Raw genomic sequence first — 25876 nt, forward strand, 5'->3', positions numbered from 1 at the left:
TAAAGAACGTGAGATTCATCAATAACGGAGAACCGTGGTGTGGAGAAGCTGCAGTACCCTGGCTTGATGCCGTCTGAGATTATGTCGAAGACGTGGTCCTCGCCCAAGATGGCGGCCAGGTGCGGCATGACCATCTCGCCCAGTTGCGCACCCGATCGTGAATTGACGAAAGCGATGACGGTCATCTGGCGTTGATGCAGCAGGCCCTTTAGCTTGTCGATCTTGAGCTCGAGCTTGGCCGTTTTGTGTTCCTTCTTCGCTGCCTTCTTGGCTTGCTTGCCTTTCGGCTTTCTATGCTTGCCCTGGCTGCTGCTCATCGAAAGTGTGCTCTGCCGGCTGTGGAGCAAGTGCTTGTGCCCGCACCGGCTGCCATGAAGATCTGTCGTGCCCGAGGTCGTGGTAGGGCCTTCGACCGCTACCTCCTTCTCCTTGCCTTTGCTTTCGCAGAGCTCTGGAGAGGCGACGTCAACAATGCTGCTGTCGCTCGGGAGTGTTTGCATTTGTTCGATGTAGAATGTTCCGAATGCGGTGCTGAGGTGAATAGATGAGTCGTAGTGAAAGTGATGGCGGTGAGAGTATATCTATTCTCCTTCTTGCCGGTGGGTTTGTAGATTATGAACGTCCACTCGGGGCTCTCTGCAGATCTCCATCGCGTGCTTGTAGTTGAGTGGCATCTTTGGCGGAGAAGTTGAAGAAAAACGAAACACTTTCCCGCCACGTGGCGCCATCTCGGGTGAGCTCAAAGAAATAAAGATGGCATATTTAAAATATTTATCTCACAACCAGTTCGCACACCGCGTAAATGGAGAAATTCCACAAATGTGACTACTTTGGGGTCGATGAAGGTGATGGAGCTCCTGAGCCTCCTTGAACTCTTCGCAGAGCTTCCACCCACTGTGCCCGTAATCACCGCGAGGACACCAAGAGCGAGGTGGTGATGAGTACACAGGCTTTCCAAGAAGAAGGAAAGCAACACAACGAGATAGCCAGGTAGGGATGGAAGTGGACTGACCTGGTTCTTCTCAGCCTCGGTCTCGGTCGCCAAGAGCCAGTGCTCCTTGGACTCGTGGTTGCAGACGTCGAAGCACCACCGCTCTTTCTTCGTCTCTGGCGTCTCCAGCACCTGGCATTTCCGCACGTCCATCAACTTGCTCACTCGCTCCGACCCGGCGTTGGAATCGTAGAGGTAGAGGCTTGAGTCGGCGAGCACGGCGTGGTAGCGCTTCCACACCTTGCGTACGCTGCTCAGCGACTTGAGCGAGCCCGTGAACAGGTTCGACTTGTTGGCGCTCAACTCGCCCAGCGTGATCTGCTGCTGGCTCAGGGCCGCGGCCTCGTCATCGGTGACTCGTCGCAGCTGAGGCGCGGAAGACGGCACGCCGAGAGACTCGGAGGACTGAGAGGGTGGCGCCGGGAGGGGCTTGGACCTCGTGAACGGCCCGTCGCCACCGCCCTCCTCGGCCTGCGGCGGCGGAGGCAGCGGCTTGCTCATGGCCTTCGCGCGCTGCGTTGGCTTTGACTCTGATGGCGCTGAAGCCAAAGTCGTGCCACCGCCGCCGCTGTCAACAGCTTCGTCGCTTCCGCTCTGCAGCTTCAACCGAACGTCGAGGGCGCTGTTGGCTCGGCCGCCGATCATCAGCGACGGTCGACCCGTCGGGTTGGGCCGTGCACTCTTCACCAGGAACGAGCCGCCCGACCGTTCCCGCTGTCCGGCCGAGCTCGCCGTCGGCGCCACCTCACCGGCGGCGGGCGCATCCGCCGCTGGCTCACCATCTGAGCTCTGCTTCTCCTCGACGCCCGCTGACTCAGCCTCGACCCCTTCCAGCCGCGGGCCTTGGGCCTCGCCGTCGAGGTGCGACGTGTCCTCCGGCCGCGCCTCTGTCGCCGGTTGGTCTGGTCCTCGAGGTGTGACCGGCTCAGACGCGGACTCCTGAGTGCCGAGGTCGTCGGTATCCTGGTCCGACGAGTCGTCGTCGTCGCTCTCGCCCGTGATCTCCTTCTCCGGGACCAACGACTCGGCGTCGCCGCCGCTCGGTGGCTCAGCCTCCTGGTCAGCGCCTCCCTCCACGACGCTCGTCGTTTGGAGCGCCGCGCTCACCGTGTCGCGCTGCATCTCCTCCCGGAGGCTCATCGCCCGCTGCTGCGATCGCGCCGGGTGCGATGGCTGCGTAGCAAATGCAGAGAAGAGAAGGTGTAAGAAGGAGGACTAGTGGGCCGAGACTCGTCGGCGCGAGCGGCCAGGGGAGGTGAGCGGTACCGGCGGCGAGTTGAGTTCACGGGCAAATGTGGGGTCGTTGGCGACGAGCTCGTAGGCGCGCATGAGGGCGACGATCTCCTCGTGGCCCTCCTTGACCGCCAGGTCCACCGGCGATTCCCCGCGCCTGCCCACCACACACCGCAGATAAGTATAACCGGATGAGCACCATGCACCACGAACCCACAAGTCGTTGACGGAGATGAGGTTACTGGTTGCGCAGGGAAACGTTGGCCTTGTTCTCCAATAGGAGCTTGATCAATCGGAAGTAGGGTCGCGCACTGTGCGGACGAGCGAGAGAGAGCGAGAGAGTCAGCGGCGGCAGCTGAAGAAGAAGAAACAGTGCGCAGAGCCGCGTACGCTGCGAGATGGAGGGGAGTATCGCCGCCACGATTGGTGGCATTGATGTCGGCACCCAGGTCGATCGTCTTCTGCACCACCTCCAGCAGCCGGTCCTCGACGTCCTGGGCCTCCGCTGCGTATACACAGAAAGGAGCCGAGTCAGTAATAACAACACTAATGCTACAGAAAAATACAACATCATAGTATTATAATTACCGTGCGTGGCCCGGCCGCGCGGCGAGGAGCGGGTGAACCGGACGAGGTAGTGCAGGGGCGACGACCCGTTGGCCGTGGTGGTGTAGAGCGAGGCGCCGCGGTCGACGAGGTACTCGAACACGTCGATCTGCGAGTGGTGGGCCGCGGTGTGGAGCGGGCTCCAGCTCTGCTTGTCGGGCTTGTTGATGTCGGCCCGGTAGACCTCTACCAGCTCCTTGACCAGCCGCAGCTGGCCGTGCGCGGCGGCGACGTGCAGCAGGGTGTGGCCCGCCTGCGGCTCGCGGGACCGTACGAGGTCGCGGCTGGTGATGTCGTCTTCGCGCTCGACGCCCGGCGTCTCCTTGTCGGCGTCCTGCAGCAGCTTCAGCACGTCCTGCACCTGGTCCTCCCTGATGAGCTGGTGCATCCAGTTGAGCGTGGCCGTGAGCTTCGACGCCGTCTCGCGCTCTCTGCGGACCAGTTCCTGCTCGGGCGTCTCGCCCAGCACCTTGTCGCCCCGCGCGTGCTTGATGGCACTGATCCACGCGTGCCGGTCCTTCTCGTCGTCGGCACCGAAGAGATAGTGCTTGGAGGGCTGCGACCGGTAGATGTCGATGCAGTGCTCGCGGCCCTTGATCGCCCCGGTGACCGCGTAGATGCTGCAGTTGCTCAGCTGAATAGAGTCCACCACCTTCTCCTCAGCCTGCACCGCCATGTTAGGAATGAATGCGACGGGTGAAGCAGGCGGTAGCCTGTACCTGAGAGGAGCCGAAGATGTAGAGGACATCGCCGGCCAGGATCACGAAGCGGGAGCGCCACGTCTTGCGCATCTTGCCCTCCTGTCGCAGGAGGTAGCCCTCCTTCGCATTCTCACGCAGGTCCGCCACCAGAATCTTCGTCCCCCCCGAACAGCGTGAGACACGTGAGACACGTGAGGCCGAGGCGAGCAGAGACGCGTACCTTCTCGTCGTGGAACGTGACGCCCTGATCGAAGGCGACCGTGGCCCTCTTGGAAACGGGGAGGGAGTTACGCGGACGCATGGACTGCGTTCGCTGGGTCCTCCGCTTGTCTGCGAAGAAACGGAGGGGCGTGGATTCTCAGCCGCTCTGTCGCCGCCGGAAAGCGAGAGGAGCAACCCTGTCGAGGGGGGGAGGGGCGCAAGGTACGAACCGGCCGTGGTGACAGGGATGTTCGAGCCCGACACGGAGGGGAAACGTGTTCTTCTCTCTTGCACCTGGCCCGAGACCCAGTTGGCGGGCGCGGCGGGCTGGGCCTCGTCCGAGTCCGGGTCGGAGTCGTCGTTCAAGTCCTACAGCAGAGGCACTGGGTGGGTGAGTACTGGCAAGTGCTTGTGCGCCGGGAGGGGGGAACTCAGTGGTGAACGTGGGAACGTACCACTGAGGTGATGGGCGCGCCGGATACGGTCTTGATGGCGGCCAGCCAAGCCACGCGGTCTGGCTCGTCACGAGCCGACAGCAGATAATAACTGGATATGACAGCCGCGGCGAGCGTGCGTGACGTTGGGACGTTGGTCGTGTGGGTCATGCCATGTGCGAATGGGGAGTGAGCGTAGAGACAGGTGACTTGTCCCGGTGGCGTGCGTACCGCGTGCGGGCGTAGAGGCCCAGACAGAACTGGTGGCCCTTCTTCGGGCCTTGGATGGAGAAGATCTTGGCGCCGTCGAGCTGGATCGACCCCACGGGCACCGAGTCCATCTGTGAAGATTTAAGTTCGGGCCAAACAAACATAGCCACCACCGTTAGATACCGGCTCTTCATCTACCGCAGCAGCAGCAGCAGCAAGAAGGGCAAGAGCGTGCAGCGTACGTTGGCTTTCTTGAAGTAGTAGAGAGTTATCCCGCTGAGCACGAAATAGCGCGTCTTCCACGCCTTGCGGTTCTTGCCTCGCTTCTGGATCCAGCCCGCTCGTGCCGCGTCGGTGAGTCCACCCAGTGTGACCTTGCTCTACGGTAGGACAGGACTGCGGTCAGTACACACCACCAACCCACTAACCACCACTACCCCAACCTGCGCGATCGCCCCACGCACCTGCTTGCTAGCCTGCTCGGCATCGGCATCGCTGTCCTTGGCCATGGAGGGAGCCGCCAGGTCAGACCTCGAACGCGGACGACCCGTCGCCACCGCCGATGGGTTGGTCAGGTCGGCGCCGGCCGAGAGCAGCATGGTCTGACGCTTGGCCGCGGCAGTTGATGAGGCTGAGGCCGATGCGCCGGCGAGCAGGAAGTCGAGGTTCTTGGGGACGTCGGACGGCGGCGCGGCGGTTGTGGTCGACGAGGCGCCGCTGGGCTGGGTCACGAGCGTGGAGGCGCCCTCGAGCAGGGGCTGGTGGTTGAGGACCATGCTGAAGCTGGCCACCCACTCCTCCTTCTCTTTCTCGTCGTTGGCGGCGAGCAGGTAATGCCGCGGGATCGCCGTGTCGAACAGGTCGAACGAGTAGGGCCGGTTCTTCATCAGGTTGTTCTCCAGGTTGATGATGCCGCACGGACGCAGGTCGATCCACGCCACCAGTTTCTCTTGCGGCTGCAGAGCGGGAATTGTTAGAATTGTTGAAGAAGAGAACAACGGGCAGGCGACTGGGATTGAGGTGTAACGATCGCGTTGATGTGGTTGCGTGGGGACGACGTACGGAAGAAGAGTTGAAGTAGAGCAACTGGGTGTCCTTGAGGACGAAGTAGCGCCGCTTCCAGATGTTGCCCACCGACGACAGTTTAACCAGGTAGCCCGCTTGCACGCAACCCTTGCTCAGCTCGGCCAACCTCAAGTGCTGCACGTCGACGACCAAGACCACACAGGTGGTGAGGGTGAGTGCTTACATCAGGGACAGGCTGAGCATAGATGTATCTATGATGCAGTACCTTGTTCTTGGCGGACAGGGCATTGCGGAGGCGAAGCTTGACCAAGATAAAGGCCACGGTGTGCTGTGGTGCGACTGAGTGACTGTAGGCCGCAGCATACGAAAGCGAGGCGCGCAGCGAGGAGAACGGGATGGGGCTCGTACCGGTATGATCTGGTTCTTGAGCCTCTTGATAAGGATCGAGACATGGTAACGTCGCTTGAAGCGCGGGAATTTGTTGTAGAGCGGGTTGAGCGTGAACATATAGACGCCTGAGCAACATTTACGCACAAAGTGTTGGTTAGTTGATTGGTGACTTGAACAATTAATTACAGGCAAAGCAGGAGATCGAGTGTTCTGCGAGTGCGTACCGAGGCAGAGGAGCGCATAGCGGAAGCACAGCCAAAAGGAGACGAAGAGGAACAGAATGGTGGCGAAGATGAGAATGTACATGACCGCCTTGGACTTCTTCGGGTCCTTCCAATCCCACAGACTGTCGGTCACACCATACCAACGGAGCACATCGTCAGATCACATCAGCTCAGCAAGGCTGGGCCGTGGCTATAAAATAAATGAATAAACGTAATAATGGAAAAAAAATATGATTAACAATAACAATAATATGGAAAGGAGAAGCGTACGCTCGAATGGGTTCGATCCTATCGGCGATCTTGCCCGAGATGAGTTGCACCCTCCGCATCTTGGTGAAGATGCCGGCCTTCTTCTCCTTGACCTTGTTCCTCTCCTTCTCCTTGCCCTTCTCCTTGGTCGCCTTTTTCTGCTTTTCGGCCTTCCAGTCCTTCCACGCGTCCTTCGAGAGCTCGTCGTCCGCCTCCACGTCCTGCTCCAACCTAATTTATATAAAAAGGAAAGGAAAACACACCACCGCGGACAGGCTCAGTCCCTAGAGGGAGGGGGGCAAGCGTGTGTGAGAACACGTGCGTACCGTCGCTGGCGGTAGTGCTGCACATATTGGTGGATGAAATGCGCCGAGCCCAGCGCGAACGTGAGCGACGCAACGAAGTCGAACAGGCAACAGAACACGAACAACTGGAGCGCGTAGGCGCAGACAAGGCCAACGTGTGACGTGTGACGAGAGTGTTAGAAGAGAGAGAGAGAGAGAGAGAGAGTAGATGAGGCGAACTTGTTTGTCGTTGCAAAAAAAAAAACAACAAACAAACAAACAAACAAACAAACAAACAAACAAACAAACAAACAAACAAACAAACAAACAACAAACTAACAAACAAACAAAGTGATGGGTGGTGGATTGAGGCCGTACGAGGAGGGCCAGCATGGACGCCGCGGGGCGCTCCCATTTGAACAGATCGATGAGCTGCTTGATGATCCGGAACAGCGGGAACAGGGCGATGATCACGCGCATAATATTGTACTGGAGCATGCTGAGGCTCAGCTTCTGCGGCTTGGCGCTCTCCCGCACCGGCTCGGAGAAAATATTGATCAGATCGTCCACCTGCGACAGAGCAGAAAACAAGAAGCCATCAGCCAAGCATCACCGCACGGCGCTGCACAGAGGGGGGGGAGGTACGCGAGAGAAGGTGTAGGTGATCACGAGCCGGATCGCAGCGGTGGTTCCCTTTGTTTTGGTCACCAGCGGATACCTGGAAGCAGCGCACGACGAGCGAGAAAGGGGGGGACGGGTGGTGAGCTGAACGCCGGAGAGAGGTAGAGAGAAGAGCAGGTGGTACCAATGGTCGCGCGCTTGCATGAGCTCGAGGTCGGCCAGGGGCACGACCACCCGACCGAGTTCGTCCTCTCGCAAGACGCCCTTCTTGCCCGTCTCCTTTCGCTCCTTCACGACCACGACGAGGCCCTCGTCTTGCTCCGTACCGTCCACTCCACTAGTGGAACGGGCGCGATCGTCACGTGGTCAGCCCACGCCAGACTCAAGAAAAAGAAGAGGGAAGAGGGAAGAGGTAGTACAATTCAAGCGGGCAGTTCCATGTGGAGTCGAGCGTGGCCGGCGTCCGCTGCTCTTCGCCTTCGAAGAGCACGGAGCAAAAGAGCCCGAGCGGCGAGGAGGATTGCAGGCTCGATCCCGACGCACCGCCTGTACCCACCACAGCACCGCAGTGGCCGCGTGTTTGTGTTTTGTGGCCTCAGACGAGTCCTCCCCTCTGGCGCTCAAGGGCGGTCATGGCGTACTGGTGGATACTTGGCCGCTGCTGGCAGAGCTCACGCAACCATCCGTGAACGTGCGGTACTCGAAGCCCTTCACCTCCACGACTGCGACGGTGCAAAGCAACAGACGCCGAGTACACGAAGCCCCATTTGATTAATCAAATGAGAGCAGCTGGTATCAAAAAATAAATATTTATATAAAATTCTGTACATGTATAACTGATGGCATCTTCGTTTGGTGTAATGAACTATGGTCGCAATGGAAAGAAACTACAATCCAAAGGGAGGCTATCCAAACCATCAACTTTGAGGTCTCCAATACGAAGAAGGGCGGTATCAGGCGTTGCCGCCATCGTTGCGTGCCTGGCACTCGTTGTTCTTTCTATGCAGACGTGGCTCTTCTCCTTGCTTGAGTATGAACAACAATAAATGCGTCGACGCATGCGTTGTTGGCACAAAGAAAAGCAAAAGAAATGGTGAGAAATAAATAGTTTGGTTTTTTATGCGAGGTGTGGTAGATACAGTTGAAGGTGGTGATGCTATGTAACAATATGAGGTAGGTGGTGAGTGAGTAGGGGGTAGTGGGTGATGATCAAGGGTGAGTGTCTCGCTCGACCGGTCAATCGCTCCCGCTTCCTCATCATAGGGAGCGATTCCTCTCCTTGAATGCCTGGGGGACGGGGAGAGCGGAAGGCGCGGAGGCCGACATGGGGAGGGCCGCCGGCGAGCAGGGGTCGGGCGAGGACGGAATGTGCTCGGCCGAGGAGCCCGAAGACGACGAGATGACGACGACGACGACGACTGCGATGAGTTGGCAAAGCGGGCATTCACGACGTTGTTGAGCGTGTCCCGGAACACATCCAACACGAGAGGCTGCAAGAAAGAGAGAACAAGGCAACAAGTGATGTGAGCACTCTCTAGAGCATTGCATTGAAGAAGAAGAGACGAGAGCTGATAGTGAGGAGGAGGAGGAGGAGGCTGACCTTTTGGAGGCAAGACTCCATGCCCGACTTGAGACAGCGGGCGACATCGGTCGCAGAAGCGACGCCGGTCGTGGCGACGATTGCGCCCTTGTAGCCCTCCGATCTCAACATCTCCGATGCCTCCCATCCGTTCATGCGGGGCATGAAGCTGTGCGCACAGGCAAGAACAAGGTGAGGGACTGACTCGGGGCCGAAGGACCAATCATGGGCGAGGTCTGGTACCAGTCCATGAGGATGACATCAAAGGTCTTCTCCCTCGCCTTCTCGAGCGCCTCTATTCCGTCGTGCGCGTGCGAGATCTTGTTGCGCTTGAACCCAACGCTCTCCAGCATGCGGACCTAGAGAAGAGGAGCACCACCATTGGGGTCAGTGTCGGTGTTGAACAGAGGCCCGAGTGTGTGAGGAGGGGAGACTGTACCGCTACTTTGCGGTTGATGGCGTTGTCGTCGACCACGAGCGCGGTAAGGGCGGCCATTTTGAGATTGGCCGAGACCTTGGGCTTCGCAGAGGAGAAGGAGTACTTGGTGATGAGCTTGGACTTGAGCTTCGCCTTGCCGCCACCGCCTTCACTCTTCTTATCGGGCCTTCGTTCTTCCTTGGCCTCGACGAACACGTAGCGGTCGCGGGACGGCAGCTTCTCGGCCGAGTTGTCGCTGAAGGAGACCTTGTTGCGGCGCAGGACCGACCGAATGCCCGCCCGCTCGCGCTTGGGGTCGCTTTCGGAGGACTTCTTGTTCTTCTGCTGCCACTCCTTCCGCGCCCGCTCGAGCTCGTCCTGCTCGTTCTTCTGCAGGATGCGCCGCGAGAGGGTCTTCTCCGCCTTGCGATTGATCTCGTCGCGCAGGCGGGCTAGGATGTGCAGCAACACGACCGGCTGGACCGGCAGGGCAAAGTAGGCGTCCCACCCGTTCTCCTCGAGGCTCTTCGTATCGATCTGATCCGAGGTGTAGGCCAGCAGCAGCATCTTGACCTGTGGTGGTGGCACGAGCACGATGGTGAGTGCCGGTGAACTACGCAACACGAGGGAGGGGTGAGATAGGGTGCTACCTTCTCCAGGGCCTGTACCTTTTCCTCCTTGCGCACCCGCTTGGCGAGCTCCATGTAGCCCTCGCCGTGGCCCTTGAACACGGCCACGACGTCCCAGCGCTGCAGGTCCTTGCTGCTGCTGGACTTGCCGTAGAGGGTGGACCGACACAGCAGCCGCCGGGCCTCCTCCTCGTTCACGCTCTTGCACTTGGCGCCGAACGAAGAGAGCAGGTTCTCGGTGGTGGCGCCCAGCACGGGCGGAAGGCCCACGAGCAGGATCCGCATCGGTATGGTGGGCGATGTCGAGTCGCCGGACATGCGCAGAACCGGCAGTCGGTTGGGCGAGCCGGCGCCGAGCGAGATCGCCGACGGCGACGATGTGTCCATCTTCATCGGCAGACGGAGCGTGAAGGTCGAGCCAGAGAGGCGGGTGAAGGGCTCGTAGAGCGGCGACGGGGCAGGGGTAGAGAGAGTGAGTCGGATAGGAGGGCACGGCGTCGTCGGAGGACGTCAGCTTGAGCGAGGAGCGAAGTGTGGACAGGCTGCGCTGAATGGCCGACGACGTCGGGTCGATGCTCCTGCGGCGTCCGCGCCTGTTTGACGACTCGAGCTCCAGGCTTCCGCCCATCAGGGTGGTGATCTGTCGGGCTAGAGAGAGCACACCGAAAAACAAAAGAAGTGTCAGCTGACAAGTTTTCACCTGAACTAGAGAGAGAAGGGGAGAGTACCAATGGAAAGACCCAGGCCGGTGCCGCCAAAGCTCTCCGCCTCGCGGCTGTCCTCCTGCACGTAGGGCAGGAAAATCTTTTCCATGTCCTCCCGCTTTACGCCGAGACCGGTGTCAATCACGCGGAAGACGATCTCCCGCAGGTGGTCGGCTTCGGCTTCGTTGGCGTATTCGGCCGCGCTACGGCGCCGGACGCGGCCGTAGTCGACGTCGACCAGCACGTAGCCCTCCTTGGTGAACTTGACAGCATTGGAAACAAGGTTGGCCATGACTTGACGCAAGCGCAGCGGGTCGCCAAAGTAGAAGGGATGCTTCACGATGCCGGGCGCGATGTGGATGATGAGGTCCACGCCGAGGTCCCTCGCCTGCGAGGAGTAGGCCGACACGCAGTCGTGCACGACGGAGCAGATGTTGATGGGCGAGCTGGTGATCTTCAGCTTGGGGCTGGTCGACCCAGCCTCGTCGGCCAGGGACATCTTGGAGTAGTCGAGCACGTCGTTGATGAGCATGAGCAGGTGCTGCGACGATGCGTGCATCGTGTCCACGAGCTCCCTACACGTGAAGGCAGCATTATTAGCGTCAAAGATGACGGTATACGCTTGAGTTCGGAAACCAGGCGCACCTCTGGAGCGTGGTGAGCTCGTCATCGTCAGCTAGGAGGGACACCATCCCGATGAGCCCGTTCATCGGGGTTCGGATCTCGTGCTGCACGGGCGTGTTTGTTAGGCGCACTGCTGAAAGCGTCAAAGCGAAGCGTTCAAGCAAACGTACGCTCATATCGGCAACGAAGCGGCTCCTGCTCTTCTCCAGCTCCTTGGACTTCTGGAGCTGTTCCTTGACCTGCTGCAGCTCGTCTCGCTCATTCTGCAGCGCATCGCAACAGGCCGGGTGCTGCACCTGCAAATTGTTGAGGCACACCACACAGTCAGTTTGCGGTTGGAGCACCAAAAAAGTTTGGCGCCAAAACGCACCACTGTGAGAATGCCAACGGTCTCCTGGCCCAGCCTGAGCGGCTTGACGAGGTAGCTCGTTGCTGCGGCAGATGGCGAGGTGACCTCCACGTCGGTGCCGGTTCGCCAGGAGTGCTTGTGGGCCTTGAGCAGGCGCGCAAAGAGGCCGCGGCGGCCGTTCTTCTTCTTCTTCTTGCCCGTCTTGTCCTCGCCACCCACCGCCTGATGATTTGATGATGCACTTCCGCTTTCTGCCGCGAGGGTCTCCTCGATCGCATCAGCGGAAATCGTTCGGGTGCTCTCCTTCCTCTTCTTCGTGGATGAACGGGCCAGCTGGCCGAGCATGTCGCCAGATTCGAGGATCAGGCCATCCATTCCGAGCTGCGCCCCGCCGTCGGTTCGTGCCAGCTCCTCCATCTTCTCGTTGATGTAGACGAAGCGAAAGTCCTTGGCTCGACCTCGCCCCGTTGTAGATTGCTGCCGATCGCGCCCATGCTTCGTGCTACTCAGCACGGGCACGGCGAAGGCCACCCCGAATGGCAGAGCGTCGAGGATGGCCCTGTAGAAGCTGTGGTCCTCCATCAGCGTGTGCACGGCTCGAAGCTGAGACTTTGGCCGCTTCGCTTCTCTGCTCTCTTCTTCGTTTCTCCTTGTTGCTTTGATCTTCTCAATCCGTTTACTCGATGATCAGAGGGTTCTGCGCTTCTGACGTGCGCGTGGAGAGCGTTGCTTTTGATTCAGAGACTCGCCCGACCGGTTTCGTTAAGTCCTTCGCTGTGTTCTCCTTCCGCTTGAGGTTAGTTGGAGGGACGCGAGGTCGTGGTTCAACGTGCTCGTGCTCTTTCTTCTTCTCTTAGTTAACTTCGGCTCCACACTCTCTCTGTAGGTCACCCACTACGGCACCCTCTTCTTCGTCTTTTAGGTTCGTGCGTCGAATCAAAAGTGAAGGAGGAACGAGGCCAACAAGACCGAAGCAGCGCGTTGATGGCTGATGGGGAGTCGAGAAACAGCGGCGATGGAACAACTCGATGGCTCTTGGCTTGCCTAGGTTCGAGGAAGGTGGACTGAGATGCGTCGGGGCTGCAGCGGGTTGTGCTGGGGCGCCCGCCACCATCTGTCACGGGCGTTCTGCGGGCAGACCTTTTTTCTCTGGCGCTATTGGACGAGACGCGAAATTCGACGACAACTGTTTTCTGAATGGTGGCGAGTCTAGCAGTCTGTGGAACCTCCGCCACACCCAGCCCACAGACCAGGCAGATTGGGCCGTCACTGCGTTCAAGACAGATAGAGGATCGCGCGCAATGACGGCGATTTGGTAAAGGACCTCGCCGGCAGTGAGCCCTGCCCAGGTACGGGAACAACACGGCTGGCTCTGCCGTCCTTTTGCACTGCGCATTGCAAGGGGCAGCATGCGTGCCGACCATCAAACACGCTTTCAATCGATGCTGCACCATCGTGGACACGGCGCTATCGCTTGTTGTGGGCACGGATGCGATGGGAGGCCCTCCGCCATACCATTCCACGTCCCAACGTCACGGCCCACAGCTGACGGATGGGCATCAACAACCAGCAGACAGGGCTGTCACCTTCGCTAGTTAACGCAACGTGACTCGGTCGGCATGCCAGCTGGCACCACGCGATGCCTGTCGACCATCCACCTGATTCCAGGAGTTGACGGAGGCCATCCCGTTGCAAACGAGATAAGTCATCACGAAGTGGTGAGTGCGCAGGAGGTGAGCTCGAGTCGTTGAAGTAGAACAACGTAAAGGAAGAAAAAGAACAAGGAGTTTATACAACCAACACAACACGCCAAGTCTCTTTACAATTTCTAAATCACAATATAAGTGGTTGCGGAGAGAAGGAGTGGGAGACGTGCGGAGAGGGAGGAGCAGAGGAGAGAGGAAGGGGAGCAGAGTGTCATTTGAGTTGCAGTGCCTGAATGAGTCCGCGGCTGTTGGCTGCCAGGATGACGTTCTCCGTCTTCTGATAGCACACAGCGCTGATAAAATCGCCTTCGTTCTGTTGGTGTGGGTGACAAAGCGTCGTCAGCACTGGGCCGCTGGGAAAAGGGGTGAGGGAGAGAGAGAGAGAGAGGAAATGTACGGTGGCCGTCGATGGGGCCTCGTCGAAGGAATATTGGTAGAGCGGCGTCTTGAAGTCCTTGTGGTATGTGTACACTTGGTTGTTCTCGCTGCCGGTCGTGATCCATTCCCCACCGTGAACGCTCAGGCCCACAAACAGTCGCTTGTTTACATGACTGCAGACGAGGTCAGTTCAGGAGTCAAACAGGGGACCGCGGCCGACGGCGGAGCGCACCTTGAAAAGCTGAGCAAGGATTCGGCGGTGTTGACGTCCCACAGTCGCAACGTGCCATCAATGGAACTATAAGCCGAGGAGGGTGAGCGAAAAGTATCGACACCACAGCGGAGTGAATGGCGCGTACGCTGACACGAGCCGGCTCGAGTCCAGGAACTGTATGTGGGAGACGGCTTTGTCGTGGCCACGCAAGACAAACAAAGGCTCGCGCAGCGACCGAGCGTCGTAGTAATGAATCTGATGGTCTGTTGACGTAGTACGGGCGGTGAGTATCAAGTAAGATACAGTCACGAGGTGAATAGTCGTCTAAGCGGTGGACAGGGTCCGACGTACCTGCGGCGCCGAAGGCGAGGTAATGTGGCGACTCGGGATGAAACTTTACAGAGCACACATTGGCCTGCACCTCGATCGTCCCCGCAGACAGTCGCTGGTTCATCGACCAGAGCTTGACTGCAAGTCAGACGGAGACTTCTAATGTTAGCTGCTGAGAAGAAAGGGAGTTTCTAACGTAAGGGTGGGGCTTCGAACGATGTACGGACCTTTGGTGTCGTCGGACGCAGAGACTATTCGCGTCGGGTGTGTAGGCGCAAAGTGCACGCTCCACGCTCGCTTCTCGTGCTCGTGCCATTTACAAACCAGCTGTACCAGCAGGGCGAGCCGGAAACGTAGGAATGAGCTCCGGCAAAAAAGTGTAGAAGAAAGCGGTGAGGGGCAACTTTTGTTACCTGAGACGTGTTGAGATCCCAGACGGACACTCGGCCCGAGTACTCGCTTCCAGCCAGCTGAGACCGAATATAGCCGTTCCAGCTGACGCAACTGTACGCAGACAGACAGTTTCATGAGACCACGGTTTCTTTCGTTGGTGTCGATAACGTCTGGTAACGACGTACCTCAGTCGACTTAGTGTCGTCAGCTCGTGAACAGGAAAATGAGTTGTGCCGGCGCCCTCAACAACCGAGCGATAGTCGAACACCCGGATTCGCTTGTTGTAGCCCGCCACCGCAAAATGTTGCCCCTGCGACCACAAACCGCGTCAAGGAGTGGTCTGTGGTTAGTTGTGTCGCGGCGTTGAGTAGTGGTAAGTGGTGAGCTTACCTCTTTGTCGAATTCGATCGACGTCACCAGCGAAGCGTGGGCTCGGCCCTGCCCGCGGCCGGACCCCTCCCGCGCCGACCCGCGCGACGGGTCCTGTATGGCGGCGATGATCTCGTAGCCGTTGAACCGGACCAGCTTCTGGAGCTGCTTCCCGAAGGTGTCCAAGTCCACCACTGCTCCTCCTCCCCCTGTCGTTGGCGTTGTCGTTGCCGCGTCGTTCTTGTATTCCGCTGCAACGGCCTCCGTTCCCGGCCGTCCCGTTACGTCTCTTCTCTCTTTCCCCTTGGCGTCGTGCTCTCCGCTCGTCACGGCCCGGGCCAAACGCTGCTGCTTCTTGGCCTTAAGCATGCGGAAGTAGGTCTGCTGTAGTTCGTCCATGTGTTCCACTATCCTCCTCTTTTTGTTCACCAGTTGGTCCCTCTCTTCGTGTGGCCGATTCCTGTGCGTCGGGCCAGAGGGTCAGCAAAACACAAACCAAATTTGGAGTCCAGGATTCATTACGCAGCGTGCCACACCAGCAATCGCACGTGCGATTGTGAGCGAGGCCACACGTGTTCGTGAACAGAGTGTGTGGGGACGTACATCGAATCGCATGGTGCCGCCATGGTGCCGTAGCCCCTTTTCTCGCCCACCGAGGGCGAGCGTTCCCGTCCACCAATGCAGGATGGAGTGAACCCGTAGGCATCGGGGTCCTGTGACGCAACGAAGAGCACCTTCTGGCGTTCCAACTGCTTGATGTGCTCTTCCAGCATGTCGTAGCTCCCGTTCAAGTTGGACTGCACCGCCCGGCCAAATGCACGCGTTAGACTCACGCAAACCACGGCTGACGTATCAGGCGCGCACAAAGTCGCGAGTCCGCGTACGCTCTTGTGTTGCTGTTTCGTCCGATAGAGAAAGTCGAGAAGGAGCTCCAGCTCTTCGTGCTTCGTCTCCGATTCCATGCTTCGCTTCTGCGCGAGCAACAGGCCCAGCAGCTTGTTGACATCTGTGGCAGCGTCAGCCAAGAGAAGAGTAGTAACGGAGAACGTGTGCCGAGCTAGCAACGCAAAGATTGAGCGTACCTGCGAGTGCGAGGCTCTGCGAAGTGAGGACGTTCTCGAGCTGTGCGAGGGGAGGCAGCGTGACACCGATCGAATTGGTCTTGACCTTTTCGAGGACCGCATTCACTGAGGAGGAGAAAACATCAAGAGTGAACAACGTTGCATGAACATGAAAAGATGCAGGAGAGAAGCAGAGTTGGCCAGCTGGCTAGGGAGGTAGGGGCATTGTACGAGCGTAGTTGGGAAAGAGCTGGTCTCGTCGGAGAGGTGTCTTGCACGTGGGGCACATGGAACTCACGCCCAAGTGCCGGGCTATACACACGTAACTACGGCGCCAACAACAACGAATGTGGAAATCGATTGGTAATAAATAATAATTATAAATATGATAATAATTACAAAGCAAATTGAGGGTGGGTACCAGTAGCTATGGCCACACGCGGTCATGAAGGCCTCGCTTATGGCCTCCAGGCAGATGGGACTAATGAAAGAGAAGGAAGGCGAAATCAGATTGGATGGAAATTTCTGATCTCCATCAACCAGACAAGGAATTTCAGAGCTGTTGCAGGGGATGCAGAGATGGAATTTACCAACAAATGTCCTCCATTCGACAGCCGATGTGTTACTCCTCAACCAGCGCGTGCCTCCAGGGCAGTCGAAGCAGCGACAGCCTATAGAGCTCCAGAGTTGCGGAGTAGGGAGGGTTGCAGAGAGGAAGAGTCGAAGTGGGTGGGCGTCGCCAGCGTCGCCAGGCCGTTGTACAGAGACGAGATCGATCGTGTATCCAAGAGAATTGCAAATGCTCTTGCAGATAGCCGAAAAAGAAATAGCGTGCGGGAAACAGACCACAACCCTTCGGGCACCTTCCGCAGCGGCGACGTTCGCCGCTCGCTGGCCTCTCCCCTCACCCCAACACCCACGGACTGCACGGTGTGCTACTGACTCACTCTTACTGCCGCGACCTGATGTTGGGACGTCCCTTTTGTGTCGGCAAACTCTCTATCTACCGCGAATGGGAAGATATTATAGTGGATCTGCTCATCCCATTGGCCTTTTGGAAGAGAAAAAAATCTTCCGTTAAAGGAAAATGCAAAGAAATAAAAAATATCCAAAAACAATAAACAGCCTGTTGGAATTTGCAGACAGATGCAGCGGTGTGGTGGGCTGGCCAGGTACCCCCTGCTGCGGGGCGTGCCAGGAAGTGGCAGTTTGCCATCTGCCATGCTCGTGGGTCCGCGATTTACCAACTCAATTATTGGATCACATCTGCACTTCATCCCGCGATTGAGCTTCACCACAAGAGGCCGACCCCGAAAATCGGTGGAAGAGGTGGCGACGCCCAAGGAGCCAAAGGAGCAAAGGTACGCAGAAGCACACCTGTTTTTTTAAAGATTTAATCTAATACTGGCTGTACAGAACAAACACAACGTAGCGGGCACGTCTGATCCTGGCCCGAAGGTGAAGAGTGGTGCCAAAGCGAAGAAAGTGGCGGAGGGGCAGACGACAGAGAAGAAAACAAAGAAGGAAGCACCGGCGACCGAGGCGAAGGAGACAGTGCCCAAAGCCAAGAAGGCGAGGGCCGAGAAAGCGGCGAAGCCAACTGCGAAGCTGCCAAAGACGACGTTGGAGGCGGTGAAGACGGCGAAGAAAGCCGCGACCCAGAGAGCGGAAGTGGAGGCGCCGGACGAACTGCTGAACAAAGCGGAGGCGAAAGCACCCGAGAAGAGACCGAAGAAGGGGAAGGTCGAGCTGACTACCCAAGTGGCAACGGCAACGGGAGGGGCAGCAGAGCGCACGGAAGCCGTGAAAGAGGAGAAGCCGGCTCGAGTTGTGGAGGCGAAACGCGGAGAGACCACCAAAGAAGACGCGGAAGCCGCGTTGCCTAAATGGGAGCACCTGACGCAGGCCCAGCTGAAGGAAGAGTGCAAGAAGCGACGGCTGAAGGTGACGGGGAGCAAGCAACAGTTGGTGGAGCGCCTCCAGGAAGCTACTCGACCCCCACCCGCCGCCGCCGTCGAGCCACAGCCTCAGGGACCGGTCATCCGCATTATCGTGGCCGAGAAGAAGTGTAAGCGCGCTCTACTCTCTCTCTTACTCTCTCTCCTCTCTGTGGTGTGTGGTGTGTGGCGTGTGGCGTGTGGCGTGTGGCGTGTGGCGTGTGGCGCGATCCTGGCACGCAGGTCTAACTCATCTGCGCAACTACAGCGGCCGCGGAGAACATCGCCCGAGCGTTAGGGATCAAGAAGTTCAAGAAAGAAGGTTGGTTTCCAGTGCTTCTGTGGTCTGAGTCTGCTGCTGACCTGTCGTGGTGTTGTATACTATTAGGGGCCAAGGAACCAGGATTTATCGGCAATGTAGAGCTCACACCGAATGGAGTCCAGGTCGTGCCCGATGAAAGCGGCAGTGGTACTGGCAGTGGGCCGCTTGAATGCTTGGTGGGCCAATCAGTCAGCTCCTAACCCGCACGCACGCACACCGCTATCTTGCTTCTGGCCAGGCGGGGCGACGGTCGTGACGTGGGCATCGGGCCATCTGTTCGAGCTGCAGAAATACGCCATGTGGAAACTGGACAAGCTGCCCATGCTGCCCTCCGAATGGACGTTTTCATGCAAGGTACGCGGTGAGCGATTGACTGGCTGAACCAGGCCCATGCCCTCCGAGCTCTCGGGCCTCTGCTGACCGCTAAGCTCACCGCCTCACAATAGGGGCCAGCGCAAAAGAGGCAGTTCGAAGTGATCCGCAGGCTCTTCGAGTCGGCCGACGGTATGGCTTACGAAGTCCTCCAGTGGTAGCTCATGCGCTTGCCTAAGCCTTTCACCGTCGGCGCGTTACAGAGATCGTCAATGCATGCGATGCGGGGCGAGAGGGCGAGCTCATCTTCAGGGAGATCTTTGAACAGGCCAAGCCCAAAGCGCCGTTCAAGCGACTCTGGATCTCGTCGCTCACCGACGAGGCCATCAAAGAAGGGTACTACTCCCTTCTCCGCCCTTTGCTTTTGCCTTTCGTTTCTCTGCACCACCTGACGGGGCCGCAGTTTTCGAAAGCTCCAGGCCGGCACTGAGTATGATTCCCTCTATCACTCGGCCCTGGCGAGGACCAAGGCCGATTGGTACAATTCCCCCCCACTCAAATATAGGGAGTTCGTTTGTTGGTTCGTTGCTATGAGCGGCCAGCTCGCGCTCACTCTCGCGGTCGCCTGCAGGCTGATCGGAATGAACGCCACGCAAGTCTACACGCTGAGCTACCGCCCCAAGGTGCCCTCCTTCCAGGGCAAGGTACGGCGCTTACCCCCCATTATCAGGCCTCGACCTCCGTGCTCACAAGGCACATCGGTTGTGTCGTGCATGGCGCGTGTGCGTCTAGGAGGCCGTGTCCCTCGGTCGGGTGCAAACGCCTGTGCTCAAAATGATCGTGGATCGCTGGAAAGCAGCCCACAATTTCAAGCCGGTACGTCGCTTACCTCACACCTCGTGGCATTGCACCGAAGAACAGGGCTCACAGGGCCATGCGCCGCGGTTGCAGGAGCCGTACTGGGAGCTCCACCTCCGCTGTCGGCCTCAGGGAAGCGACGAGCACCTGCGACTCAAGTACTTCTCGCCCGAGGCAGCGAGCGAGCGCATCGCCTCGGAACAGGAGGCCGAGGACGTGCGACACGCGCTGGGACCCGTGTGCACCGTGCAGCAGCTCACCCACAAACGCCGAATCGAGAAGCCGCCCAAGCTGTTTGACCTCACCGCCCTTCAAAGGTAATTCTTCCATCTCATCCCTTTTACTTTCGTAGCTCCAGCTCTGGGTCTGAGTCGTTCGCCTGTCACTGCCCGAACAGAGAGGCCAATCGACGATACGGCTATACGGCCGAGCGGACACTGGGCGCGCTCCAGGGACTGTACGAACATCACAAGCTCATCTCCTATCCGCGAACAGACTCGCGCTACTTGACCAAGGACATCTTCAACGACGTCAACACCATCCTTGAGTACGCGCTTGCCCATACCGCATACCTGGGTTCCTTCGTGCCGTCCATTAGCTAAACCTTGCCATCGTTGGCCTGCGCAGTGGCATCGGCAAGCACTCGATGTATGCTCCCGCGATCGAGGACGTGCGCAACAGCAAGAGGCTCAGCCTGTCCAACAAAGGTCTGTAAGCAACCGCGTCCACTACGCACTGTGGTCGTGAGTTGTCATCGAGCTGGATCGCCTGACGCTTCTCTTTGTTATTGGCTGGCAGCGGTCTTTGACGCGGGCAAGGTGTCCGACCACCATGCGATCATCCCCACGACCAACATTCCCTCGGAAAAGACTCTGGCCCACCTCTCCCCCGACGAACGAAAGCTGTACCACCTGATCGTGTCCCGTCTCCTCTGTACGCATCTCCTTCTCCCATCTCGGCCATGCAAGAGAGAGGGCCTCACCTTCGCCTTCTTCATCGTGTGTGTGTAGCGTGCTTCATGCCCGACTGCGAGAAGCAGCACACGGAACTAGTGGCGGTCAACAAATCGAAGCACTTCCGCGGGAGGGGCGTCGAGCTCGTCAAGCCCGGCTGGCGCTCGGTCTACTCGCTCTCGCCGTTCGCCGCACCGCAAGACGGCTCCTCCGTCGACGAGAAGGAGGTCGACGATCAATCCACCACCGGCGATGGTGGCGACTCCATCGGCGATGGTGACGAGGAGGAAGCGACGACTGATGATGGGAACCTGTGCTCCATCGCCAGCAAACTTAAGGAGAACGACACGCTCGCCTGCGTCCTGCCGGCCGAGGTGAAGTGCGAGCATACGCGGCCGCCGCCGCTCCTCAACGAGGCCTCGCTCCTCTTCCTCATGGAGACGGCCGCCAAGTATGTCGCCAAGAAAGGAGGTTTGACCTGCATCCCCAGCCCACATTCCGACCACATCGCACCTCAAACGTGTGTGTGTGTGTGTGTGTGTGTGTGTGTGTGTGTGTGTGTGTGTGTGTGTGTTTTGTCGCATTTACAGCTTATGATGCGGAGAACGAGGCTGATGACGGAGCCGAGGAGTCGCTGAAGGAGTTCGGATTGGGCACGCCGGCGACGCGGGCGCAGACCATCGAGCGATTGATCGCCGTCAAGTATGTGCGGCGAGAGGGCAAGAAGCTGGTCCCCACCGAGAAGGGCAAGATCCTCATCGAACTCCTCCAGAAGACCCACTCCTCCCTCACCTCGCCTCAGATGACCGGCCAGGTGCCTTGATCACTCCACCACGAGCTCCCATCCACCACCGCCGCCGCGTCGCTGTGTGCCTGACTCTCCTTTGTCGCCGGTGTAGTGGGAGAAGCGGCTGCAGGACATCGCCAAGGGCGAAGGCAGTCACGAGGCCTTCGTCGAGGACATCAAGCGCTTCACGGAGCAGGTGGTCGACGAGGCCAAGGTGGGCGCCACCCGGCTGCCCGACTTCCGCAAGATGATGCGAACGATCAACCAACAAGAGGAGGGCACACCGCAGACCTCCGAAGCCGCTGGCGCAGAGGTGCGCACTGAATCCCTTCAGTCACAGTGATCGTGACCACCGCCAATTAATGCTGACGTGTCGCGGTGTATGTAGGCCGCCACCCAGGCGCGAGGGGGGTGGGAGGAGGAAGAGGAGGAGGTCCTGGGCGATTGCTGGAAGTGCGGCAAGGGCCACGTTGTCTCGCGGGCTCGATCAAACCGCTGGACCTGCTCCACCGAAAGCTGCGACTTCATCATCTGGAAGACCACCGCCAGCCGCGAGATGCAACGGGTACCTCACCCCGTCACCTCCTTGCTCTCACCTTTCCGCTCACTGCGTGCTCTCCACTGACACCACACATTCCAGGAAGAGCTGAAGGAGCTGCTGACCGAGGGCGTGACGCCGTTCCTGTCGGGCTTCAAGTCGCGGGCGGGCAAGCCCTTCGAGGCCCGGCTGGCCATCAACCAGGACGGCAAGGTGGTGATGATGTTCCCCTTCACCGTACGCCGAAGCGCCGGCGGCGGCAGCGGCGGCGGCCACAGCCGTGGTGGACTTTCCCGACGACTGCCGGGCATCACCGAGAGCTCTGAAACCGACGAGTAAGAAAGGAAGCTTCCCCCCGACGTGAGTGGGTGAGCTCCTTTCTTGCCCCCTGGCTTGGGTTCGCGGTTGGGCCAACTCAGGAGCAATCTGGGCCGTTGCAAGCTTTTATTATGGAGCCAAGCCTTGCAACGGCCTCGAGGTGAAACATTCCAAAATAGCATTTGACGTGTGACGCCGTCATGCTCGTTAACCAACCGTAAACCTGCGTACAGAAAACAGACCAATCATTGCCGTTGCATAGCTCAGATTCCCCACGAGTGATGTCATCCCGATCGGGATTGGATGTCCAAGAACGCCAGATCAAGTTTTGACCCCGTTATTGGACGCCATGGTAGCTTTGCATTGGTCGTCACTGCAGCACGAGCGCTCTGGTTTTAGTTTGGGGCACAACGACGAAAAGAACGAAGCGAGCCGGACAGCGACAGACACCAAAAAGAACGAAGAAGACGTTGGCGAGCTGGAAGTGCGCACAGATGGATCACCGCTGGCTTCTGCGGCTGGCGCTCCTCACCGCCCTGCTAGTCCTGGGGCCACCAACAACACTCAGGGGAGGGACCACCCATCTTTCAGGGTGGGCGGGGGTCGATGCGCTCAACGTCACCCTGCTTCACTCGGGCGATGGCTACGGATCGGTGGTGCCGATGGACGCGGGCAACGCCCCCTGCCGACCCCTCAGCCAGGCGCCCTACTATTCTCCCACGAAGGGCTCGGTGTGCTACGGCGGCCTGGCCCGCAGGAGCGGCGTGGTTGCGGCCGTGCGGGGCGAGGTGGAGGCCTCGGGAGGGTCGGTGGCGCTGGTCGACGCTGGCAACGCGCTTCTGGGCTCCCTGTACTACGCCACCTTCGGGTCCGAGGTGATCGCGAGCTACTACAATCTGATGCGGTACGACGCGGTCAAACTCGAGGTGCACGACTTCACCTCGGGCCTGGGCCAAGTGGCCAACTTCACACGACTGCTGACCACCGGCGGCAACGCCACCGCCACTGTGGTGTCGTCCAACCTGGTCCACCTCAACAACGACTCGCGCTTCGTGGCCCAGGCCGACGGGGCGCAGGTGGTTCCCTACGCGCTGGTCAAGCTGGGCGGCAGCGGCGAGGTGCTGGGGTTCATCGGCACGATGGCCCAGGGCCTGAGCACCATGTTCGCCAACCCGCGCGCCATCAACTCGACGCCTGAGCTTGTGGCCATGCGCACCGCCGTCGGGCTCCTGCAGAACCTGGGCGTCAACAAAATCGTGGCGTCGGTCAGCGGCGCCAGCGTGGCCGACTCCATTATCGACGAGGTGCCCGGCATCGACGTTCTCATCGTCCTATCCCAGCTCTACGGTGGCCCAAACACCACCAACACCACCACCTCGGCTGGTCCCTACCCGACGATGCGGGTGATGCCCTGGGGGCAGCCGGTGCTGATCGTGGGCACGGGCGTGAACAGCGGCCAGTACCTGGGGCGCCTGGACCTGGACTTCGACGACCACGGCGTGATCAGGTCGTGGCGCGGGGCACCGATCCGGCTCGACGACGGATCGCCCTCGATGCGGTGATGCAAGCCGACATCGTGCGACGCCAGGCCGAGGTCGATCAGTTGGCACAGCGGCCGCTCGGCTCGAGCCTGGTCGATCTGGCCTACGAGCACCGCTGCATGTTTGGCGAGTGCACGATCGGGTCGTGGTCGGTCGACGTGCTGCGCGCGGAGGGCCGGACCCAGGTGGCTTTCGTCAACGGCGGCACCATGTACGGCGGGATACCGGCGGGCAACATCACCTACGGCCAGCTCCAGACCGCGCTCCCGCTGCAGAACGGCGAGCTGCAGACCTACCGCCTGGCCGGGCGGTACCTGTGGGCGGCGCTCGAGAACTCGTTCAAGCTGGTGACCGACACGGAGCTCAACCTAAGCCAAGGCGTGGGCCGCTTCCTGCAGGTCTCGGGCCTGCGCGTGCTCTACAACCCGCGCGAGGCCGTGGGCTGGCGCGTGGTCGACGTCACCATTGAGACCGCGCCCGGCGTGTGGACCCGGCTCGAGCCCGACCAGCTCTACACCATCACCTCGTTCCGCTGGGTGTCGGTCCTGGGCGGCGATGAGTACACCATGATCCGCGACAACCTGCACGACCTGCGCCCGATCGGCATCACCGGCGCCATGGCCTATCTGACCGCGCTCACCAGAGGCCCGATCACGAGCGTCTCCATGGGCCGGCTCAACACCACCTCGCTCACCACCCGATCGTGCTACGACGCCGACAGCGGCTTCCTATGCAACGGCAACGGCGTGTGCGTGCTGGGCCGGTGCCAGTGCGTCGTGGGCGCGGCGGAGGAGCTGTGCGCCTGGAGGAACTCCAGCGACGACGCGCTATCAGCAGGAGCAATTGTCGGCATAGTGATCGGGTCGGCCGTTGTGGCCGCCTGCGTGCTGGTATCGGCCGTGTTCATCACCGCCGTGCTGGCCTCGCGCAACCGGAAGCGACCGGCCGACCAGGAGTGGCTCATCGACTTTAACGAGCTCGAGATCGGCGACCTGCTGGGCCGCGGCGGCTACGGCGAGGTCTACCGGGGCAAGTGGAAGGGCACCGGTGTCGCTGTGAAGACCATCAGCGCCGAGCGCATCACGCGGGAGATGAAGGCCAGCTTCATCAAGGAGACTTCGATCATGAGCCGCCTGCGACACCCTAACTGCGTCCTGTTCATGGCGGCCTCGACTAAGCCGCCACTGCTGTGCATCGTGATGGAGTACATGGCCCTGGGCAGCCTCTACGACGTAACCACCCCTTTACTTTCTGTTTTAGCTCCGATTTGCGATGCAACTAATTTTTTGTTTTTATGTCCGATGTCTGCACCAGTTGCTGCACAATGAGCTCGTCAACGAAATACCGTTCGTGCTGCGCCTCAAGCTCATGTACCAGGCGGCCAAGGGCATGCACTTCCTCCACTCCTCAGGTAAGTCTCAACTCTCTCTCTCTCTCTCATCTTGTTCACGCGCTAACGACACACGCGACATGACACGACACACGACACACGACACACGACACACGCGACACACAGGGATTGTGCATAGGGACCTGAAGTCGCTCAATCTGCTGCTCGACCACAAGTGGAACGTCAAGGTGGCCGACTTTGGTCTCACGGTCTTCCGTGACTCGGTCAAGCGCAAGGGTGACGGCGACCGCAGCGTCGTGGGCAGCGTGCCGTGGATGGCGCCCGAGCTCCTGCAGCGCGACACTGATCATCGGAACCCACAGGCCCCGATCGAATTTGTGCAGCTGGTCGACGTGTACAGCTTCGGCATCATCCTGTGGGAGGTGCTGACCCGCAAGCGGCCCTACGAGGGCCTCAGCCCTTCGCAGGTCGCCGTGGCTGTAATCCGGTCCGACCTGCGCCCCACGCTGCCAGCCGGCGTGTTGGGCCTGGCCGACCACGAACGCCAGTACCTCAACCTCATGTCGGCCTGCTGGCACCGCGACCCCAGCGTGCGGCCCGCGTTCCACCGCATCATGGACACCCTCGTCAAGATCAACAACGCGGCCGGCGGCAACAGCAGCAGCGGCAGTGGCTTCGTCTTCTCGTCGAGCAGCGGCAGCAACAGCAGCGGCGGCGGAAAAGCCGACAACGGCGAGGCGGCGGGTCGAGCGAGAGGGCCGTCAGACAGCATGAGCCTGATGAGCGGCCCCGACCTCTCGTCATCCCGCGACAGTAACGGCTCCTACGGCAACTGCGATGATGGCGGCAGTGGCGGTGACGGCGAGGGCGAAGAGCGCGGGCTCGTGCATGTGCCTGCGACAAAGGCCGACCGGGTGCCGCGGCGCGACGTGTCGTTCGTCGTGTGCGATCTGGCCCGATTCGACCGCGTGTGGCAGCGCAACCCGGCCGCGGCCGACATGGCCATCCGCCGGTTCGGCGGGCTCGTGCGGCACC

At 59.6% G+C, this 25876-nt stretch overlaps 8 protein-coding genes across 8 annotated transcripts in view; 3 read left to right on the top strand and 5 right to left on the bottom strand.

Moving 5' to 3' along the window:
- ACA1_100780 (uncharacterized protein) overlaps positions 1–317 on the bottom strand; it is a gene marked incomplete at both ends in the record, with an annotated part of 1735 nt that extends 1418 nt beyond the window's left edge. Inside the window, one exon of the mRNA XM_004334022.1 lies at positions 48–317. Within this exon, the coding sequence (XP_004334070.1) occupies positions 48–317 (270 nt within the window). The remainder of the gene's footprint in view (positions 1–47) is intronic.
- Positions 318–906: 589 nt separating this feature from the next.
- Positions 907–4975, bottom strand: ACA1_100890 (PH domain containing protein; the record flags this gene model as incomplete). The annotated part of the gene is made up of 13 exons (XM_004334023.1): positions 907–950; positions 1009–2164; positions 2258–2381; positions 2467–2535; positions 2615–2729; positions 2813–3494; positions 3550–3684; positions 3752–3861; positions 3963–4101; positions 4188–4278; positions 4398–4507; positions 4619–4756; positions 4841–4975. 13 exons carry the CDS (start codon positions 4973–4975, stop codon positions 907–909), a joined length of 3048 nt encoding a protein of 1015 aa, XP_004334071.1.
- A 9-nt stretch (positions 4976–4984) lies between these two features.
- ACA1_100900 (PH domain containing protein) lies at positions 4985–8140 on the bottom strand (the record flags this gene model as incomplete). The annotated part of the gene is made up of 13 exons (XM_004334024.1): positions 4985–5332; positions 5439–5576; positions 5668–5730; positions 5811–5917; positions 6017–6138; positions 6287–6496; positions 6592–6695; positions 6928–7119; positions 7195–7267; positions 7355–7507; positions 7590–7716; positions 7812–7892; positions 8086–8140. Coding segments are annotated over 13 exons (1773 nt in total), but the record flags the coding sequence as incomplete, so codon positions are not given.
- A 287-nt stretch (positions 8141–8427) lies between these two features.
- On the bottom strand, positions 8428–12055 carry ACA1_100910 (sensory transduction histidine kinase, putative; the record flags this gene model as incomplete). The annotated part of the gene is made up of 10 exons (XM_004334025.1): positions 8428–8588; positions 8734–8918; positions 8951–9108; positions 9189–9740; positions 9836–10234; positions 10290–10444; positions 10525–11075; positions 11146–11228; positions 11295–11420; positions 11495–12055. The coding sequence occupies 10 exons, from the start codon at positions 12053–12055 to the stop codon at positions 8428–8430; spliced, it is 2931 nt and encodes a 976-aa protein (XP_004334073.1).
- A 1335-nt stretch (positions 12056–13390) lies between these two features.
- ACA1_100920 (COP1, putative) lies at positions 13391–16213 on the bottom strand (the record flags this gene model as incomplete). The annotated part of the gene is made up of 13 exons (XM_004334026.1): positions 13391–13492; positions 13577–13730; positions 13790–13855; positions 13917–14034; positions 14123–14239; positions 14329–14428; positions 14515–14605; positions 14680–14804; positions 14885–15323; positions 15467–15660; positions 15748–15869; positions 15946–16050; positions 16156–16213. The coding sequence occupies 13 exons, from the start codon at positions 16211–16213 to the stop codon at positions 13391–13393; spliced, it is 1791 nt and encodes a 596-aa protein (XP_004334074.1).
- Positions 16214–17145: 932 nt separating this feature from the next.
- Positions 17146–21970, top strand: ACA1_100930 (DNA topoisomerase; the record flags this gene model as incomplete). The annotated part of the gene is made up of 19 exons (XM_004334027.1): positions 17146–17285; positions 17391–17992; positions 18130–18183; positions 18250–18330; positions 18422–18537; positions 18630–18687; positions 18759–18891; positions 18959–19033; positions 19127–19199; positions 19288–19371; positions 19417–19670; positions 19712–19900; positions 19981–20060; positions 20152–20277; positions 20364–20777; positions 20897–21120; positions 21206–21406; positions 21482–21658; positions 21734–21970. The coding sequence occupies 19 exons, from the start codon at positions 17146–17148 to the stop codon at positions 21968–21970; spliced, it is 3318 nt and encodes a 1105-aa protein (XP_004334075.1).
- Positions 21971–22443: 473 nt separating this feature from the next.
- Positions 22444–23511, top strand: ACA1_100940 (5'-nucleotidase; the record flags this gene model as incomplete). The annotated part of the gene is made up of 1 exon (XM_004334028.1): positions 22444–23511. The coding sequence occupies one exon, from the start codon at positions 22444–22446 to the stop codon at positions 23509–23511; it is 1068 nt and encodes a 355-aa protein (XP_004334076.1).
- Positions 23511–25876, top strand: part of ACA1_100950 (serine/threonine kinase) — a gene marked incomplete at both ends in the record, with an annotated part of 3637 nt that continues 1271 nt past the window's right edge. Inside the window, 3 exons of the mRNA XM_004334029.1 lie at positions 23511–24722; positions 24805–24901; positions 25007–25853. Of these exons, the coding sequence (XP_004334077.1) occupies positions 23511–24722; positions 24805–24901; positions 25007–25853 (2156 nt within the window). The remainder of the gene's footprint in view (positions 24723–24804; positions 24902–25006; positions 25854–25876) is intronic.

This window comes from Acanthamoeba castellanii, assembly GCF_000313135.1.
Source record: "Acanthamoeba castellanii str. Neff unplaced genomic scaffold scf7180000084649, whole genome shotgun sequence".
Lineage (NCBI taxonomy): Eukaryota > Discosea > Longamoebia > Acanthamoebidae > Acanthamoeba > Acanthamoeba castellanii.